Genomic DNA, 16,444 nt, shown 5'->3' with positions numbered 1-16,444 from the left:
ATACTTGTCAAAATTGTGGCAATTGCTATTGGTGTTAGACATCTAATTGTCTAGCATTTTTGCTAATTTTTTTCTTTTCAGCTGATTGTCATCTTGTGGTAATTTTATTACTTTTTGATTGGTTTTTAATATATGTGGTTGTTTTGATCTTGACTAAAAGATCAATAAAATTAAAAAAAATAACTTCTTAGAGATGCACTATAGCAATTATCTCATTATTTCATGTTTTATCTTTTTACCTGTCAGAAAGACAGCTGGGTGTCTTTCTGACACAGTAGGTTTAGAGGTAAAATGCCAGATAAATAGAAGATACTTAGTGACAGCAAGAATGACCAAGCCACTCCCTCAGGGCAAAAGATGGGGGCAGGAGGACTTTTAGGGGAAGTTATCTTAGAGCTCCACACTTCCACCCCAATGGGCTCAGCCATGCTACTAAAGCCATAAACCACAATCTACAAAGCACTATGGCTGAGTTCATGTAACACATTAAGCCATACAAGATTTGGTCCACTGTACCTCCAGACTGCTTGCTTGAACTGGAATCGGTTTGACTTTATTTATTTATTAAACATATCTCTATGTCACCACAATCAAAAACAACTTCTGGCGGCTCACAAAGAAATTTGTATGGTCATCTCTGGAGAAACAACTGCTATTTCCCACGTCTGGGAACAAGAAGGAACTGTGGCCAGAAAACACTGCTTTTCTCTGGCACTGGTGGCATTTTGGAACAGTCCTCCAGTCAAAATCAGATTGTAACAACACCACCACAAACAGTAATGGAATTGAAATGCCAAATGCCCAAACCATCAGGATGAAGCCTACAAGTATCTGGGCATTTTACAGTTGGATAACATCAAGCATGGACAAGTTAAAAATGTGATTATTAAAGAGTGAGAAAACAGCTAAAGATAAAACTGCAGGGTGGAAACACCATCAAAGCCTGGGCCATGCCTGTTATATGATACCCTGCTGGAATTATTAACTAGACACAAGTTGAACTGGGCAGTTTGGACCAAAAAACAAGAAAACTCACAACTATTCACTATGCATTACATCCCCATAGTGATCTCGATCGATTATACCTGCCCCGCAGAAATGGAGGCAGAGGTTTACTTCAAGTCAAACAAACTGTGAAAGAAGAAAAGCATGCATTGGCTGATTATGTAAAAGACAGTGAAGAACAAGCACTGATACAAGTTAAACATTGGAACTTATTGAATGTACAGGAAACAAAATGTGAATATCAAAATATAATAAAAACATGAACAGAATACTGGCAAGGAAAAGCATTACATGGTCAATTTCTACAAAAGATTGAGGGGAAAGTGGATAAAGATAAAATCTGGCAATTGCTTACAACTAAAACATTAAAAAAAAATTGAAGTCTTGATATTGGCTGTTCAACCACGGCCAGAACTGAAAAATTATCAAATGGTTCAAAGTAACCCTACCTGCTACTTCAGAAAGTAATCACACAACAACACCTAAAATGCAAGGTAACAGGATGAAAGAATATACAAAGGTTTGATAAAAACAATTTGATGAAAGCTGACATGACACATATGAATGACACTGTGTATGATGCTCTGATTTCCAAGTCTTATTTTGAGAAAGAGCACATACAGGTAGTCCTCGACTTACAGCCACAGTTGGTACCAGATCTCCCATCACTAAGTGAGGCTGTCATTAAGTGAGTCACACCTGATTTTATGACCTTTTGCCCTGGTCGTTAAGCGAATCACCATGGCCGTTAAGCGAATCACATGGTTAAGCAAATCTGGCTTCTCCCACTGACTGTTTGTTGGAAGCCAGCCGAGAAGGTCACAAATAGTTATCACGTGACCCCCAAGACACCGCAACCTTCATAAATAGATGCCAGTTGCCAAGCACCTGAATTCTGATCATGTGACCACAGTGATGCTGCGACACTTCTAAGTGTGAAGACCAGTCATAAGTCACTTTTTCCAGTGCCATTGTAACTTTGAACGGTTGCAAGTCGAGGACTACCTGTAGTATTTCTACCAAAATGCTCTGGCATACAAATAAATGTATTTGTTACTGGATTAACTTGTCAAGAGTATTTACTGCATTTACCAAAATGAAACAATGTTTTTCTAAATACAGCCACTCCTCATTTAGCAGCTACCTTGTTTAGTAAACCTTTGCAAATATGACAGTAAAAAATTTTTTCCCAACCAATGTGTGCACTTACAACCAAATTTCATGCATCTGACACCACCACGGGAGTGAGAGTACGGCTGTATGAGAGTACTTTATCTGAATGAGATGATAGCAACCAGTGATCTTCACAGTGTCTCTCTTTCTCTCTCTGTCACGTGTTCACTTAGTAACCATTTCGCTTAGTGATCATTTCACTTCCAATTTAAGGAATGGATCAGCATTCGCTAAACGAGGAGAGGGTGTACTCGTCTCTACAACGTGATGAGTTGCATTGCATTTTGGGGGAAAATAAAAATACTACAAAGTATGCACATATTTCCCACAACTAAAGGTGAATACTAAAGGTTACAGACAAGTTTATGAAGCACTTGAATCTAACAAGCAGTTTTTCAATATACAGTGGTACCAATGCAAATAAGTTCACTTCTAAAAATAGGCATAATTTATAGATATAACCTAACATTTCAGTTTTAAATGTTGCAGTAAGAAATTCTATTTCTACTGACAATATTGAAACACATTACAGGGTAATTTAAGCCCTTTACATCAGCTATTTTCTTGACACACACACACACCCTTATCTTTTCTTCTAACAGTTAACCTTGTTTTTTATCTTGTTTTTAAATATTTACAGGATCATAACATGTCTCCAGGACTGAAGATTAAAATAAAGCATGCAAACTATGTAAGGAGTCACTAATTACAATGATAGTAATCTCCTATGTAACATGAATTAACTCCCTAGTCAAGTCTGATCACCCAAATTCCTGGAAATGATGCACCATTGTTACTATCATTGTTCAGTTACAGTTTAGGTACTGAGTAAGAAAACATATTTAAATTGCATTTAAGCATAGTTATCTACAAGAAAAAGCAAATCTAGAATATTGTCAGCATAATGCTTGACAAAATAGAAAAAACCAAGTCACCCTTTCTTCTCTGTTCCAGAAGTCCAAAATATTGCAAAATATTTACAAAAATATTTTTATGTATAAATTGAACAAGAGATTTAAACTATTCAATGTTTAATATGTCAGAATACATCAAAACACACATTGTGAGTTAAATAATCTTGCTTTAGGTACATATGCTCCCCTGTCTTTCTAGTTCTTTAAATATTATCCCATTTTAAATTTAGAAATGCTCCCATTGCTTAATCTAGGATAAATGTTGATATCACTTATTTATCAGATACCCTGCATTTATTACCTCCTGATAGTTGACCAAACATTTTATTTTCAAAACTTCACTACAGGATAAAGCACAGCAAATTATTTATGAACCTTCTTCTAAATTAAACCTTCAAAAAATTGGCTCTTGTCTCCCTCTACTGGAGACCCTTCACAGACCAGAACATTAAGTTTGAAAGAGCAAGATTATGGTGGATCCATGCTTTGATACTTAAAAAATTTCTCACTCACTGCATGCCATGAATCCCAGGATTCCATACATTTAATAAAAGAAATGCTTATAATTTTAAAAAACAGAATTAAAATGCATTAAATTGTATTCAACAGCATCATTTTTAAATAGCTAGGTAACAGCCTGGCACCAAACATTCTCAAATGACCTCCATCTTAAACAATTTCTCACCTTTGAGGGCTCATCTTCTTTCTCTCTATCAGGTTTGAAAGTGCTGTTTGTGCAAGAATCAGTGTCCAATATATCCAAAGGAACATCATTACCTTCTGATCCACTACACTGTTCATCATCTTCATAATCACTATCATTCTCCCACTCAATGAATTGAGGTTCTTCTTAAAGGAGAAGAGAAAAAAAACTCCAAAAATTAGACATTTTTAAAAACATTAACATTCTTACATATGTTTATTACAATATACTTTTTCCCATATTCTCCCTCCTGATATTTCATTTGATTCCTAGTTTAATAACAGGACTAACAGGAACAACAATAATTTTAGTATGTATGAAATGTATGTAAATATTTTCCAACAAAGCAAATAAATAAATAAAATACTAAAAAGTAGAATGAATTTACTGTAACAAAAATTCAGTATTGAGGTTTCAAAACCAGACTGTGTTCTGAAGGATAGGACAGTCTAGAGCTCAGGAATAGAATTTTTCCAGGACTGAAGAAAAAAGGGGGATAGGATCCACAATCTGGAGAGGAAAAACTGCAAATACTGAAAATATGGCAGTTTGAACATTATCAATGAAAACTGATTTTTACACTGTGTACAGAAAATGCATTACCTTTATTACATGCTTCCTTGGAGATCAAGCCATACTTCCTATATTTCTTCATTTTCATACAAGGATAATCTGAAGCTGCAATGTTATTTTCATCATCTGAGAATTCACTCCCACTGGAACTCCATACTATCTCAGTAAATTCACAAAGGTTCTCAGTTGTAGAGATTCCTATAAAACAAATTTACATAGCTTTTTCAAGATTCAACTTTTTTCCTACAGTTATGTTTTAATTAAAACATCACATTACTTAAATATGAAATTTAATAGAAATCCCATTTTAAACAGCTTTAATCACTTTAATATCTTTAATTTAAATTTAATTTAACTTTAATTTAATCACTCAGAATATATGAAACGATACTTCTATACTGATATGAAAATAAACTTGAAGAAATATATAGAACTAGTCCAAATCTTGCACTAATTAGTTCAAATCTTGCACTACCTTTAAACAGCAGTGGGTCTGTGATATATTTAAAGCATTAAGGGAGCAAAAATTATCACCATCATCACATGTTCCAGTATACAATACAGTTTTTAACTTCCAATTTAGGAAATATATGGAAATTTAGTATTTCCAAATGTCAATAGCTATCATTTAATCTTTTCCCGTTTTTCTCAGCAGCAGCTTCCCACTGGGTTTTTTTACGTAAAACCAAAGAACACTAAATCACTAAAACCCATTCAGAAAAATATATAAAATAGCCTGTAAATTCATAAATAAGTTATTATATATGGCACTCTCAAAGAACTTTTACATTTAGACATTAAGATAAGCTATGGTTTATTGTGATTCCTCACATACACAAATCTGATGCACATTCCTGTCTTCTCCTCCTGAATAGCTATGAGCACTTCAGAGATTTTATGGTGACTGAACCCTAAACTATGCTGAATCTTAAAATAGATTTACTGTGTAGAAATGCCATATTTAATATTAACTACAGCTTATCAGAATTAGATATACAACATATGAATAAAAAATGAAATGAATAACGTACAAACTTTTTTTTTGCAGTATATCAAATAAAGAAGAGGAGCATATGAACCCAGGGAGAGTTAGACTTGTTCTTGATATGATAAAGTATGGTTTATTGTGATGCTTGAACAATACTTTTCAACTTGAAGACTAAAGAATTAATCTTTATCTTTATACTAAATAGTGGCTAAATACATAACAGTAATTAGAATTTTGATTATAATTCTAAGCCGTACTTATACAATAACTTGTTGCACTCTTTACAACAATCCTATTTTCCAAAGGTCACCTAGTGGCTCAGGGGACAGATTTGAACCAAGATCTTTCTAAATCAGATCTCAGTCGCTATGTTATCTCCCCAACTAAAGATAAAGAATTACTAGAACATAAACTGATCTGCACACAACTCATTCTGTTGCTATTTAAGGAGGAACCATAGATCCAAATATATATATGTATTTAAGTTTCCACTCTTCCTACACTAGAAAGAGGGAGCAAATCTCATTCTTACAAAACATTCTTCTGTGCATTAAATGCAGCATATCACATCTTAGTCCTATATACTTCTATCTGTATAACCATCTTTTCTGTCAATATACTGTGGGTAAACACAGATTAGCTTCCCTCATTGCAATAAGACATGGTTTACCCTTATATAGTTTTTAAAAACTCACAAATTTGGTCAAATATATCAAAACCAACAACATTATATCTTAGCATAAAGTGTGAATTCAGTCATAGTGTTGTATTTTATTTATTTCCTTATGCTTATAGAGTGCTTCAGTTAGAGATAACTCTAAGTTGTGTATGTTCTAATAGTGTAAACAAAAGATTAAAAGAAAAAAATGTAACATAATCCAAGACAAACAATAATAATAAGCTTCACATTCATCAACTTGCCAAGGAATAACATTCTCAGTAACAGCAATCACCTACTTAGTGCAGGATGGGGGCTCACCATTCCATTAATCCCCAAAGGCTTTCTGAAATAGCCAAATCTTAGTGGCTGTTCTAAATACCAGCAAGATTGGTACTAATCTGACCTCAGATGGAGCACTGTTCCAAAGGAGAAGGGCAGCAACCGAAAAGGCATGGTCCTTAATAATAATATTCCTTTAGAGGCAGGAAGAAACTGCTGGAATAAGGCAGTCCCACAAGCCAAAAACAACTGTGCAACTCTTACAGCACTGGTGCTATCCCAGTGAATCAAAGGAACCCTTAGCTACTTGAGATGATGTGTTCTGGACCATCTGTAGGTTCCAGATTGTCTTTAAGGAGCAAGATGCAACAGTCCAATCTAGAGCTGATTGTCCTCACACGGAGCAAGCTGCAACAGTCCAATCTAGAGCTGACTAAGGCACTCTAAAAGGGACCAAGGTACTCAATTAACCTGAGTAAATGATTGTGTATAAGACCAAAATAATCAGGAGATACTAGTTTGATTTGACACATTGTCAAGTATTCTAAGCCTTTACATTCCTACATCAAATATATTAAACATTTTGAATCTTAAAAAATAATGTATTGAACAGAAAAATACAAGACAAAATGCTTTTTGAAGACTCCTAAGATTCAGATTTTACACTTAAATCATATATTTTAAATCAACTTAGCTAGCAGCAGCTGTTTCATAGCTCCAGTACAAATGCTGTTGTTTATTCGTTTAGTCGCTTCCGACTCTTCATGACTTCATGGACCAGCCCACGCCAGAGCTTCCTGTCGGTCGTCAACACCCCCAGCTCCCCCAGGGACGAGTCCGTCACCTCTAGAATATCATCCATCCATTTGCCCTTGGTCGGCCCCTCTTCCTTTTTCCCTCCACTCTCCCTAGCATCAGCATCTTCTCCAGCGTGTCCTGTCTTCTCATTATGTGGCCAAAGTATTTCAGTTTGGCCTTTAATATTGTCCTGATTACCAGGAAACACACTGAGGCGAGGACTTGGTCTCTAATATTTATTAGTAGTACTTAACAAGAATCCTAACAAACTGAGAAAGCGTGGGAAAACCCAGCCATATAAACCCCAAAGGTTAAGGCGGTCCCGATCTGTGTCTCTTTGAATGGCTGAACAGTTCCTCAGTGCTATGCATGCGCTTGACAGTCTGGGTGAGAGCCCCCTGCTCGCCATCCTTACTCATGACAAATATTCCCTCAAGTGAGCAGTCTGGCTTGATTTCCTGGAGGATGGATTGGTTTGATCTTCTTGCAGTCCAAGGCACTCTCAGAATTTTCCTCCAACACCACAGTTCAAAAGCATCGATCTTCCTTCGCTCAGCTTTCCTTATGGTCCAGCTCTCGCAGCCATATGTTACTACAGGGAACACCATTGCTTTAACGATGAGGGCCTTTGTTGTCAGTGTGATGTCTCTGCTCTTAACTATTTTATCGAGATTTGTCATTGCTCTTCTCCCAAGGATTAAGCGTCTTCTGATTTCCTGACTGCAGTCAGCATCTGCAGTAATCTTTGCACCTAGGAATACAAAGTCTTTCACTGCTTCTACATTTTCTCCCTCTATTTGCCAGTTATCAATCAAGCTGGTTGCCATAATCTTGGTTTTTTTGAGGTTTAGCTGCAAGCCAGCTTTTGCACTTTCTTCTTTCACCTTCATCATAAGGCTCCTCAGTTCCTCTTCACTTTCAGCCATCAGTGGTATCATCTGCATATCTGAGATTGTTAATGTTTCTTCCAGCAATTTTAACTCCAGCCTTGGATTCCTCAAGCCCAGCTTGTCGCATGATGTGTTCTGCGTACAAGTTGAATAGGTAGGGTGAGAGTATACAGCCCTGCCGTACTCCTTTCCCAATCTTAAACCAGTCCGTTGTTCCGTGGTCTATTCTTACTGTTGCTACTTGGTCGTTATACAGATTCTTCAGGAGGCATACAAGATGACTTGGTATCCCCATATCACTAAGAACTTGCCACAATTTGTTATGGTCCACACAGTCAAAGGCTTTAGAATAGTCAATAAAACAGAAATAGATGTTTTTCTGAAACTCCCTGGCTTTTTCCATTATCCAGCGGATATTGGCAATTTGGTCTCTAGTTCCTCTGCCTTTTCTAAACACAGCTTGTGCATCTGGCAATTCTCGCTCCATGAACTGCTGAAGTCTACCTTGCAGGATCTTGAGCATTACCTTACTGGCATGTGAAATGAGTGCCACTATTCGATAGTCTGAACATTCTTTCGTGTTTCCCTTTTTTGGTATGGGGATATAAGTTGATTTTTTCCAATCTGATGGCCATTCTTGTGTTTTCCAAATTTGCTGGCATATAGCATGCATTACCTCGACAGCATCATCTTGCAAGATTTTGAACAGTTCAGCTGGGATGCCGTCGTCTCCTGCTGCCTTGTTATTCGCAATGCTTCTTAAGGCCCATTCAACCTCACTCTTCAGGATGTCTGGCTCTAGCTCACCGACCACACCGTCAAAGCTATCACCGATATTGTTATCCTTCCTATATAGGTCTTCTGTATATTCTTGCCACCTTTTCTTGATCTCTTCTTCTTCTCTTAGGTCCTTGCCATCTTTGTTTTTGATCATACCCATTTTTGCCTGGAATTTACCTCCAATGTTTCTAATTTTCTGGAAGAGGTCTCTTGTCCTTCCTATTCTATTGTCTTCTTCCACTTCCGCACATTGCTTGTTTAAAAATAATTCCTTATCTCTTCTGGCTAACCTCTGGAATTTTGCATTTAATTGGGCATATCTCCCCCTATCACTGTTGCCTTTTGCTTTCCTTCTTTCTTGGGCTACTTCTAGTGTCTCAGCAGACAGCCATTTTGCCTTCTTGGTTTTCTCTTTCTTTGGGATGTATTTTGTTGCCGCCTCCTGAACAATGCTGCGAACTTCTGTCCAGAGTTCTTCCGGGACCCTATCTACTAAGTCCAGTCCCTTAAATCTATTCTTCACCTCCACTGCATATTCCTTAGGAATATTAGTGAGCTCATATCTAGCTGATCTGTGGGTCGTCCCTAATCTCTTTAGTCTGATCCTAAATTGTGCAAGAAGAAGTTTGTGATCTGAACTACAGTCAGCTCCAGGCCTTGTTTTTACCGACTGTACAGATGTCCGCTAGCTTTGGCTGCAAAGGATGTAATCAATCTGATTTCGGTGTTGTCTATCTGATGAAGTCCATGTATAAAGCCGTCTCTTAGGTTGTTGGAAGAGAGTGTTTGTTATGCAGAGTGAATTGTCTTGGCAAAATTCTATCAGCCTATGTCCTGCTTCATTTTGTTCTCCCAGGCCATACTTACCTGTAATTCGAGGTGTCATTTGACTGCCCACCTTAGCATTCCAGTCTCCTGTGATGAAAATAACATCTCTTTTAGGTGTGTTGTCCAGTAGGTGCTGCAGATCCTCATAGAACTGCTCTACTTCAGCTTCTTCAGCATTTGTGGTTGGGGCGTATATTTGGATCACTGTGATGTTAGATGGCTTGCCCTGAATTCGAATTGAGAATCATTCTGTCGTTTTTGGGGTTGTATCCAAGCACTGCTTTAGCCACTTTACTATTAATTATGAAGGCTACTCCATTTCTTCTGTGGTCCTCTTGTCCACAGTAGTAGATCTGGTGGTCATTTGATGTGAAGTGGCCCATTCCAGTCCATTTCAGTTCACTGACACCCAGAATGTCTATCTTTAATCATGACATCTCACCAATAACCACATCCAATTTGCCCTGGCTCATAGATCTTACATTCCAGGTTCCAATGGTGTGTTGATCCTTAGAACATCGGATTCGCCGTTCACCACCAGCACCGTCGGCTGCTAGCCGTCCTTTCGGCTTTGAGCTAGCTGCGTGATCACGTCTGGGGCTAGTTGAGCTCATCCTCTGTTCCTCCCCAGTAGCATTTTGACCATCTTCCAACCTGGGGGTGTCATCTTCCGATGGTATACCGACGTATCTCTGGTTGTACTGATCCATTTAGTTTTCACGGCAAGAATACTGGGGTGGGTTGCTATTACCTTCCCCAGGGATCGCATTTAGTCTGACCTCTCTGTCATGACCTTCCCGTCTTGGGTGGCCCTTCATGGTTTAGCTCATGGCATCATTGAGGTGCTCAAGCTCCAGCACCACCACAAGGTAACGATCCTTTGCTGAAGAGTACAAATGCTACTGAATTATTTATTTCATGCATCACCTTAAGCCATAGTTTTCTTAGGTCAAAGCCAATAACCATCTTATGGCTTATGAGATTAGGTAAACCAGGCTAGAAATGGTACATTACAGTTCTGTCCAGTGCAGATTTACTTGGAAATATGTCAAACTGAATTAACAGGGACTGTCAAGTTAATGAATTTTAAATTGCAAATGAAGTTATCTCCCAATGAAGAATGATATGAAATTCAGCCTTCTGACCAAACTGTAGGTTGATTTACACTCTGTCATGAACCCACAAAGTCCTGTTACCCAGTATAGAGGTATATTGGACCATTTCATGTAGGAATGTGGAGGATTCTATCAGATCAACTGTGTAGAATTCATTTTACTGATCCATTGTAAATGAAAAGTGCTGTAATTAAAAAACCAGCAAGGCAGATCTATTCCAACACCAAATTCATGATCGATGAAAAAAATGTTTGAATGTAATACAAATAATACCTTTTATACTACTAAAATGAAATAACAGTGTTGTACCTTCAGCTGAGTTAAGCAATGATGCAAAGGTCTTTTTAGCTCTAACTGGCTTTCCTAAAGATCCTTTAGCCTGTTCGATGAAAATGGAAAAATACATATAAATTAGTATAATGAACTATACTTGCAAATTTCTATTAATAAAATATATATTCATACTTTTAAAATACATAAAAATGCTACTTCATGCAGTATGCAGCTACCAAAGGTATTTCCATTGCAAAACAAAAGAAAGCAGAACCATGAACAATGGCAACAGCACAAGCATATTGTAAAATAGAAAAAAAATACTCTTTCCTGAACTTAAGAGCAAGAAAAGAACCAAGCCTCTATGGTTAACAGAAAACTGTTTTTTCCACTGAATACTAATAATCTTTACTCAGATTAATTTTATTCTGGTTCCTATCTACCCTGGCAGTATAAATAAAAGACTACATTTTTACTCCATCTTCCACACTTCCATCAATTCATCTCTGTAATTTCAAATTACTGAGAATAAGCAAAATCAGAGAAGACATTTGACTATAGTATATATGTGTATGCTATCCTTTAAACTGTTTTGTAAGTAGAGCAATGCAAATATTTTTTTTTAAATCCTGGCAATATTAAATATACTTTGAGAACAAAAGAGCCTGTGAGCATATACCACCATAAGAGATCATAAAAGTAATATATACCTACCAACTAAGCTTAAGGAAACAAACAAGTTGTAACAGGCCACTCAAGACAGTACAGTCAATGCCTGCCACATTTCTACTGCGAGGATATTTCACAGGCAAGATAGCAAGAAACCAAGAAAAGCTTCCTCCTTATTAAGTCATAGACTAGATAAATCACACTTTGTCATGGTTTGCTTAAGTGTGATCTGTTGAATAAACTATCAGTGATTGAATTCACAAATTATTTTAAGCTCCCCTGCAAAAAATTTCATGGTAGTCTAGCACAACATGTAAAGCAGGCCACAATGTGTACTTTGAGGGTAACCTTACAACAGATCTCAAAACAAAAGCAGGCTGGTATAAGGAGAAATTCTTACCATCAGGTAAACTGAGACACACGCAGTCCAAAGCAAATAGTCAACTAGCACAGTTTCTACAAGAATGGCACAATAGGATCCTATCTAATTATACTCTTTACTTATATTACTTTGTACAACCTGAGGCCCAAAGGATTGAGTGATGTGCTCGATAATATTAATATAATAGTATAGTATATTTGGCAAATTTATATGCTACCAAATCGTAATGGACTCAAGGCCACTCACACTACTACAAAACACAATCAAACCACTACAATGTCAACAAAATCAAAATAAAACTACAACAAATAGCACATAATACCAACAAACTACTAATATCTCATTTCAGATGGCACACAGTTATTCCCCAAAGGGCCTCCATAAGAATATGGTCTTCACTACTTTCCAGAAAGCCATCAGCAAGGAGGGCAGCCTAGCTTCCAAAGTGAGCCTGTTCCAAAGGGTGGGTGATATGATGGAGGAAATACTTTGCTGACTTAAGTCCCCCCCGCAACTGTGGGGAAAAAAAAAGAAAAGAAAGAAAACCCACATAACTAAGCAATTAAAAATCGACTGGCAGCCTCCATAAAAATTTCCTTAACACCTCTTCATCACCAGTGTCACGTTTTCCCATATGAAAACTTAAAATATTAACCTCCAATGAAGATGCAGTCTGAAATCCATCACCACAATGAAGCCAGCAGGCATCTGAAGCAGAAGCAGCAGCCACTGGTGCATGAAGATTTTTCTTCTCTTCCTCTCTAGGCATCTCATCAGGAAAAGAGGCATGTTCTATGTAGCATGCTCGTTTCCTCTACAAAGAAAATGTTGTGTTTTTAGATCAATTTCTGCCATTATTTTTAGTAGCATAATCATGAATAAAGGTGCCCAACAAGAAAAATAACACCCTCTAACCAATAAATGGTCAACATCTATGGAAAAAATATTTGAGTATAATGAAATTATATCTTTTTTACTGCTAAAAGGAAATAACACAGTGTTGTACCTTCAGTTGAGCTAAGCAATGATGTTTAGATAATGATGCAATTGTTAACTGCCTAGAACCAATAGGCTATGGTCTGGGCAATCTGCAAACCTGCAGATCAATTTAGTTTTTAGTCTACCAAATGAAGTAATGTGAAAAACAGTATTGGGAGAAGACAGGGGCATACCACAGAGGATTAAGCAACAAATGCCTTTTTGTTTTTGTAATCAGAATGGACCAACAAAAATTCAACAAACACTGAATATCACCTAACAGTTTTATTTTAACCACGTGTCAGTTATAGAGAGTAGTTAAAAATAATCCCTGAAGTCTTCCACAATATTTTTTTCTGAACTTCTACACAAAGCATAAAATACTTGTCGTCCTCTACTGCTTTTCATTATTTGACATGCAACACCTAAACAGTGGCCAAAACCAGCATGAGGAGATCCCCATGCTTTTTTACAATCACTGCTGTCCACATACAGGGCAATACGGACATTGTAAGCACACCAGGAAACCTTTAGGTCCCAACCCTTATAGAATACAGGAGCAGAATCTAAATTAAAGACAATTAAATACCTATTTCCTCCCCAAACAGCTTTTTGAAACCACTGTATTTCTCATTCGCCAATGCAACATAATCAACTTCTACAAAGGCACACTCACTTCTGACAACCTTTTTCCGTCTCATTATACACGTTAGCTCCATAAGATTCCACAGCCCCTGAAAAACGCAGGCGGATTTTAATTAAAACCAGCCAGAGTTTAACAGAGTTAATATTCGTACATCCAAGCAGGCGTAACTCTATCCTTTATTCTCTACAACACCCTTTAGCCCCCGATATTTAGAATTAACAGAAAAGGACTCCATCCTCCTACTTCTGGGCAAGCCGTCCTCCCTCCAAGAAAATAACTCCCCTCCCCACTTTTTGGTACCTTCCTCATGGCCATCTCCCCTCTTCAGAACGAGTCTCCCATTTGTCACGTGACACAAAACAAAGCGCTCTGCCTTTGCGGGAGGGCTGGTATAGGAATCCCAACATATTCAACGCCAGTCAAAAAAAATGTTTCTTTAACTGGGATGAAGCCACGCCCCCGCCCTTCCAGTTTGGCGCCGTTTCATCTGCCGAGCCCCGGATTGGGGAAGACATGGCACGACGCGTCTAACGTAATGACGAAAGCGGACGACAGTTGTCGTTTCGCAACTGTTCGCTCCGGCCGCACGGGGGCTGTCACATATTAAGGTACGCTTCTTCGGTTGCGCATGCGCTCTCTGCTGAGTCTTTTTAGCAGAGGCGGCCGTTCTCTCCTTGCTTAGTTTGAAATGACTTTGTGAGATGCCAGGAAAAGAAAAAAATTAACCCTCAAGTCTTTTGTGTGTATAGGTATGTATTTAGTAGTATGTAGCAGCGTATAATGATTTGACAGGACTGTTGAAAGGCAAGCTCCTCAAATAGTTGTGGATGATTCACTTTTTTCATCCTAACCGATTTCTAAAGATATCCTGAGCAACTTGGTGGAATATAACAAAAGCATATATGTGTGTGTGTGTGTATACATATACATATACATATATACATATATACATATATATATATATATATGATGCTATCCATTCAATCGTGTCTGATTCTTGGCAATTCTGACACAATTGAACAGATAGCATCATCATAGGCACACACACACAAATAAACAATAGCCAGTAGTGGTGCTCAGATTAAATGAAACTAATTTAATTTAATCTAATCTAATTTAATGGAACTTAAAGTGGAAGGCAAAAGGAAGAGGGGCCGACCAAGGGCTAGATGGATGGATGATATTCTAGAGGTGACGGATTTGACCTTGGGAGAGCTGGGGGTGGCGACAACTGACAGGAAGCTCTGGTGTGGGCTGGTCCATGAAGTCATGAAAAGGCAGAAGTGACTGAAAGAACAAACAAACAAAATTCAAATAGTTAAAACACAATTATAAAAGAAACAGAAAACCTAGCCCATTCGAAAACATGCAAATGTGAGTAGATTAATAGGTACCGCTTTGGCGGGCAGGTAACGGCGTTCCGTGTAGTCATGCCGGCCACATGACCATGGAACTGTCTACGGACAAACGCCGGCTCTTCGGCTTTGAAACGGAAATGAGCACCGCCCCCTAGAGTCGGACACGACTGGACTTAATGTCAAGGGAAACCTTTACCTTTACCTATAAATGAATTAAGCAGCTAATCCAATTGAGTTTGGACAGAGCTTCAGATTTTCTTAACTTGGATGTAAGATAAGGTATCCACTTAAGGATGAAAGCCAGACTACGTGTAAAGAGAAAATGGTATGACACAGGAACCAATGAAGTGGAATGTGTTGTACAAACAGTACTGTAAATATATGAACATGATTTATGCATGTGTAGTGAACTTGAATAAGGAACAGCCAACAGAAAATTCAACCTGGATCATTTTTATTGTAAACTGCCCAGAGTTGCTCTTTGAGAGAGGTGGGCAGTGATGAAATTTGAAATATAAATAAATAATAAAGTGCTAGAATATTAAAAAGACTTCACACATAATTCTCAGCCAGGCATATCAGCTTTATATATGTGGTTAATAGCCACACTTAACATTTTGGGGGAGATTGAGGGCTGCAATGTAAGTGGGGACATTTTATACATGTGGGAGGGACTTCATTTTTGGAAAAGTTGGGGAACTTTTTTGTTTTTAACCATGACATGCTTATACTACATTTTTTCCCATGTTTCCACTTCAAAATGGCAGAAAATTATGCCATTAGTTTTCAGCAATTATGGATAGAGGAGGTTATGAGAGCTGCACAAAGAGGTTGCAGGCAGTTCAAAGACCATATGTTACCCATTCATGTTAAGCCATGAATAGGTAAATAATTATAATTGGCTATCTGTGTGCATCATGCTGAACCATTAATCATGATTTACTATGGCTGTGTTCACGCATCATGCTGTGTCCAAGCCAAATAGATAATATTATGACATAGTTTGTTAGGTAAACCAAGCCAGAGATTATCTGGCAAATAGTCATTTTGGACTGAACGAAAAGTGGTAATTTGAATTATGAAACTGAGAGAGATCCTTCTAAAATGTAAGGATATTCAATCTGAAGACTAAGAGGAAGTTCTGACTGAAGAAATCTTGGCCTTCAGAATGAACAAAGCAGAAGGAATGACCAGAAATTATAGAGAGATTAAAAGAACTGTAAAATGACTGTCAGCTGAGGAGAAGATCTAGAAATCCTCCAGCAGAAGAGGTGGGAAAATGTCTAGGCAAGCTAACTCTTCGAGTCAGATGGGCAGTGACAAAATTTGAAATATAAATAAATAAATATAAAACTCCTGACAGAATTAAATGAGAAATGATGTTCCTCTCTGGTCTAGGATTTAACTATGATAACTTCGGAAGAAATAGTG

The 16,444-nt window shown here is 37.6% G+C and overlaps 1 protein-coding gene across 1 annotated transcript; it reads right to left on the bottom strand.

Annotated features, from left to right (window-relative positions):
* Nucleotides 1-2,988: 2,988 nt before the first annotated feature.
* Nucleotides 2,989-13,970, bottom strand: LOC134494715 (DNA repair-scaffolding protein-like). Its single transcript, XM_063299962.1, has 6 exons — nucleotides 13,956-13,970; nucleotides 12,687-12,845; nucleotides 11,017-11,086; nucleotides 4,399-4,566; nucleotides 3,778-3,941; nucleotides 2,989-3,045 (listed from the first exon to the last, which is right to left on the bottom strand). The coding sequence occupies exons 1-6, from the start codon at nucleotides 13,968-13,970 to the stop codon at nucleotides 2,989-2,991; spliced, it is 633 nt and encodes a 210-aa protein (XP_063156032.1).
* Nucleotides 13,971-16,444: the final 2,474 nt, after the last annotated feature.

This window comes from Candoia aspera, chromosome 3 (assembly GCF_035149785.1).
Source record: "Candoia aspera isolate rCanAsp1 chromosome 3, rCanAsp1.hap2, whole genome shotgun sequence".
Taxonomy (NCBI): domain Eukaryota; kingdom Metazoa; phylum Chordata; class Lepidosauria; order Squamata; family Boidae; genus Candoia; species Candoia aspera.
Note: the sequence above shows the minus strand (reverse complement) of the source record. Positions and strands in the feature narration are given on the sequence as shown.

Bases quoted from the DNA above. Each gene is read 5' to 3' on its own strand.
- LOC134494715 (XM_063299962.1), bottom strand. The intron at 4,567-11,016 runs GTACAACACTGT...TTTGTTTTATAG, and splicing joins ATTGCTTAACTCAGCTGAAG to GAATCTCTACAACTGAGAAC. The intron at 3,942-4,398 runs GTAATGCATTTT...TTCTCCTTTAAG, and splicing joins CAAGGAAGCATGTAATAAAG to AAGAACCTCAATTCATTGAG.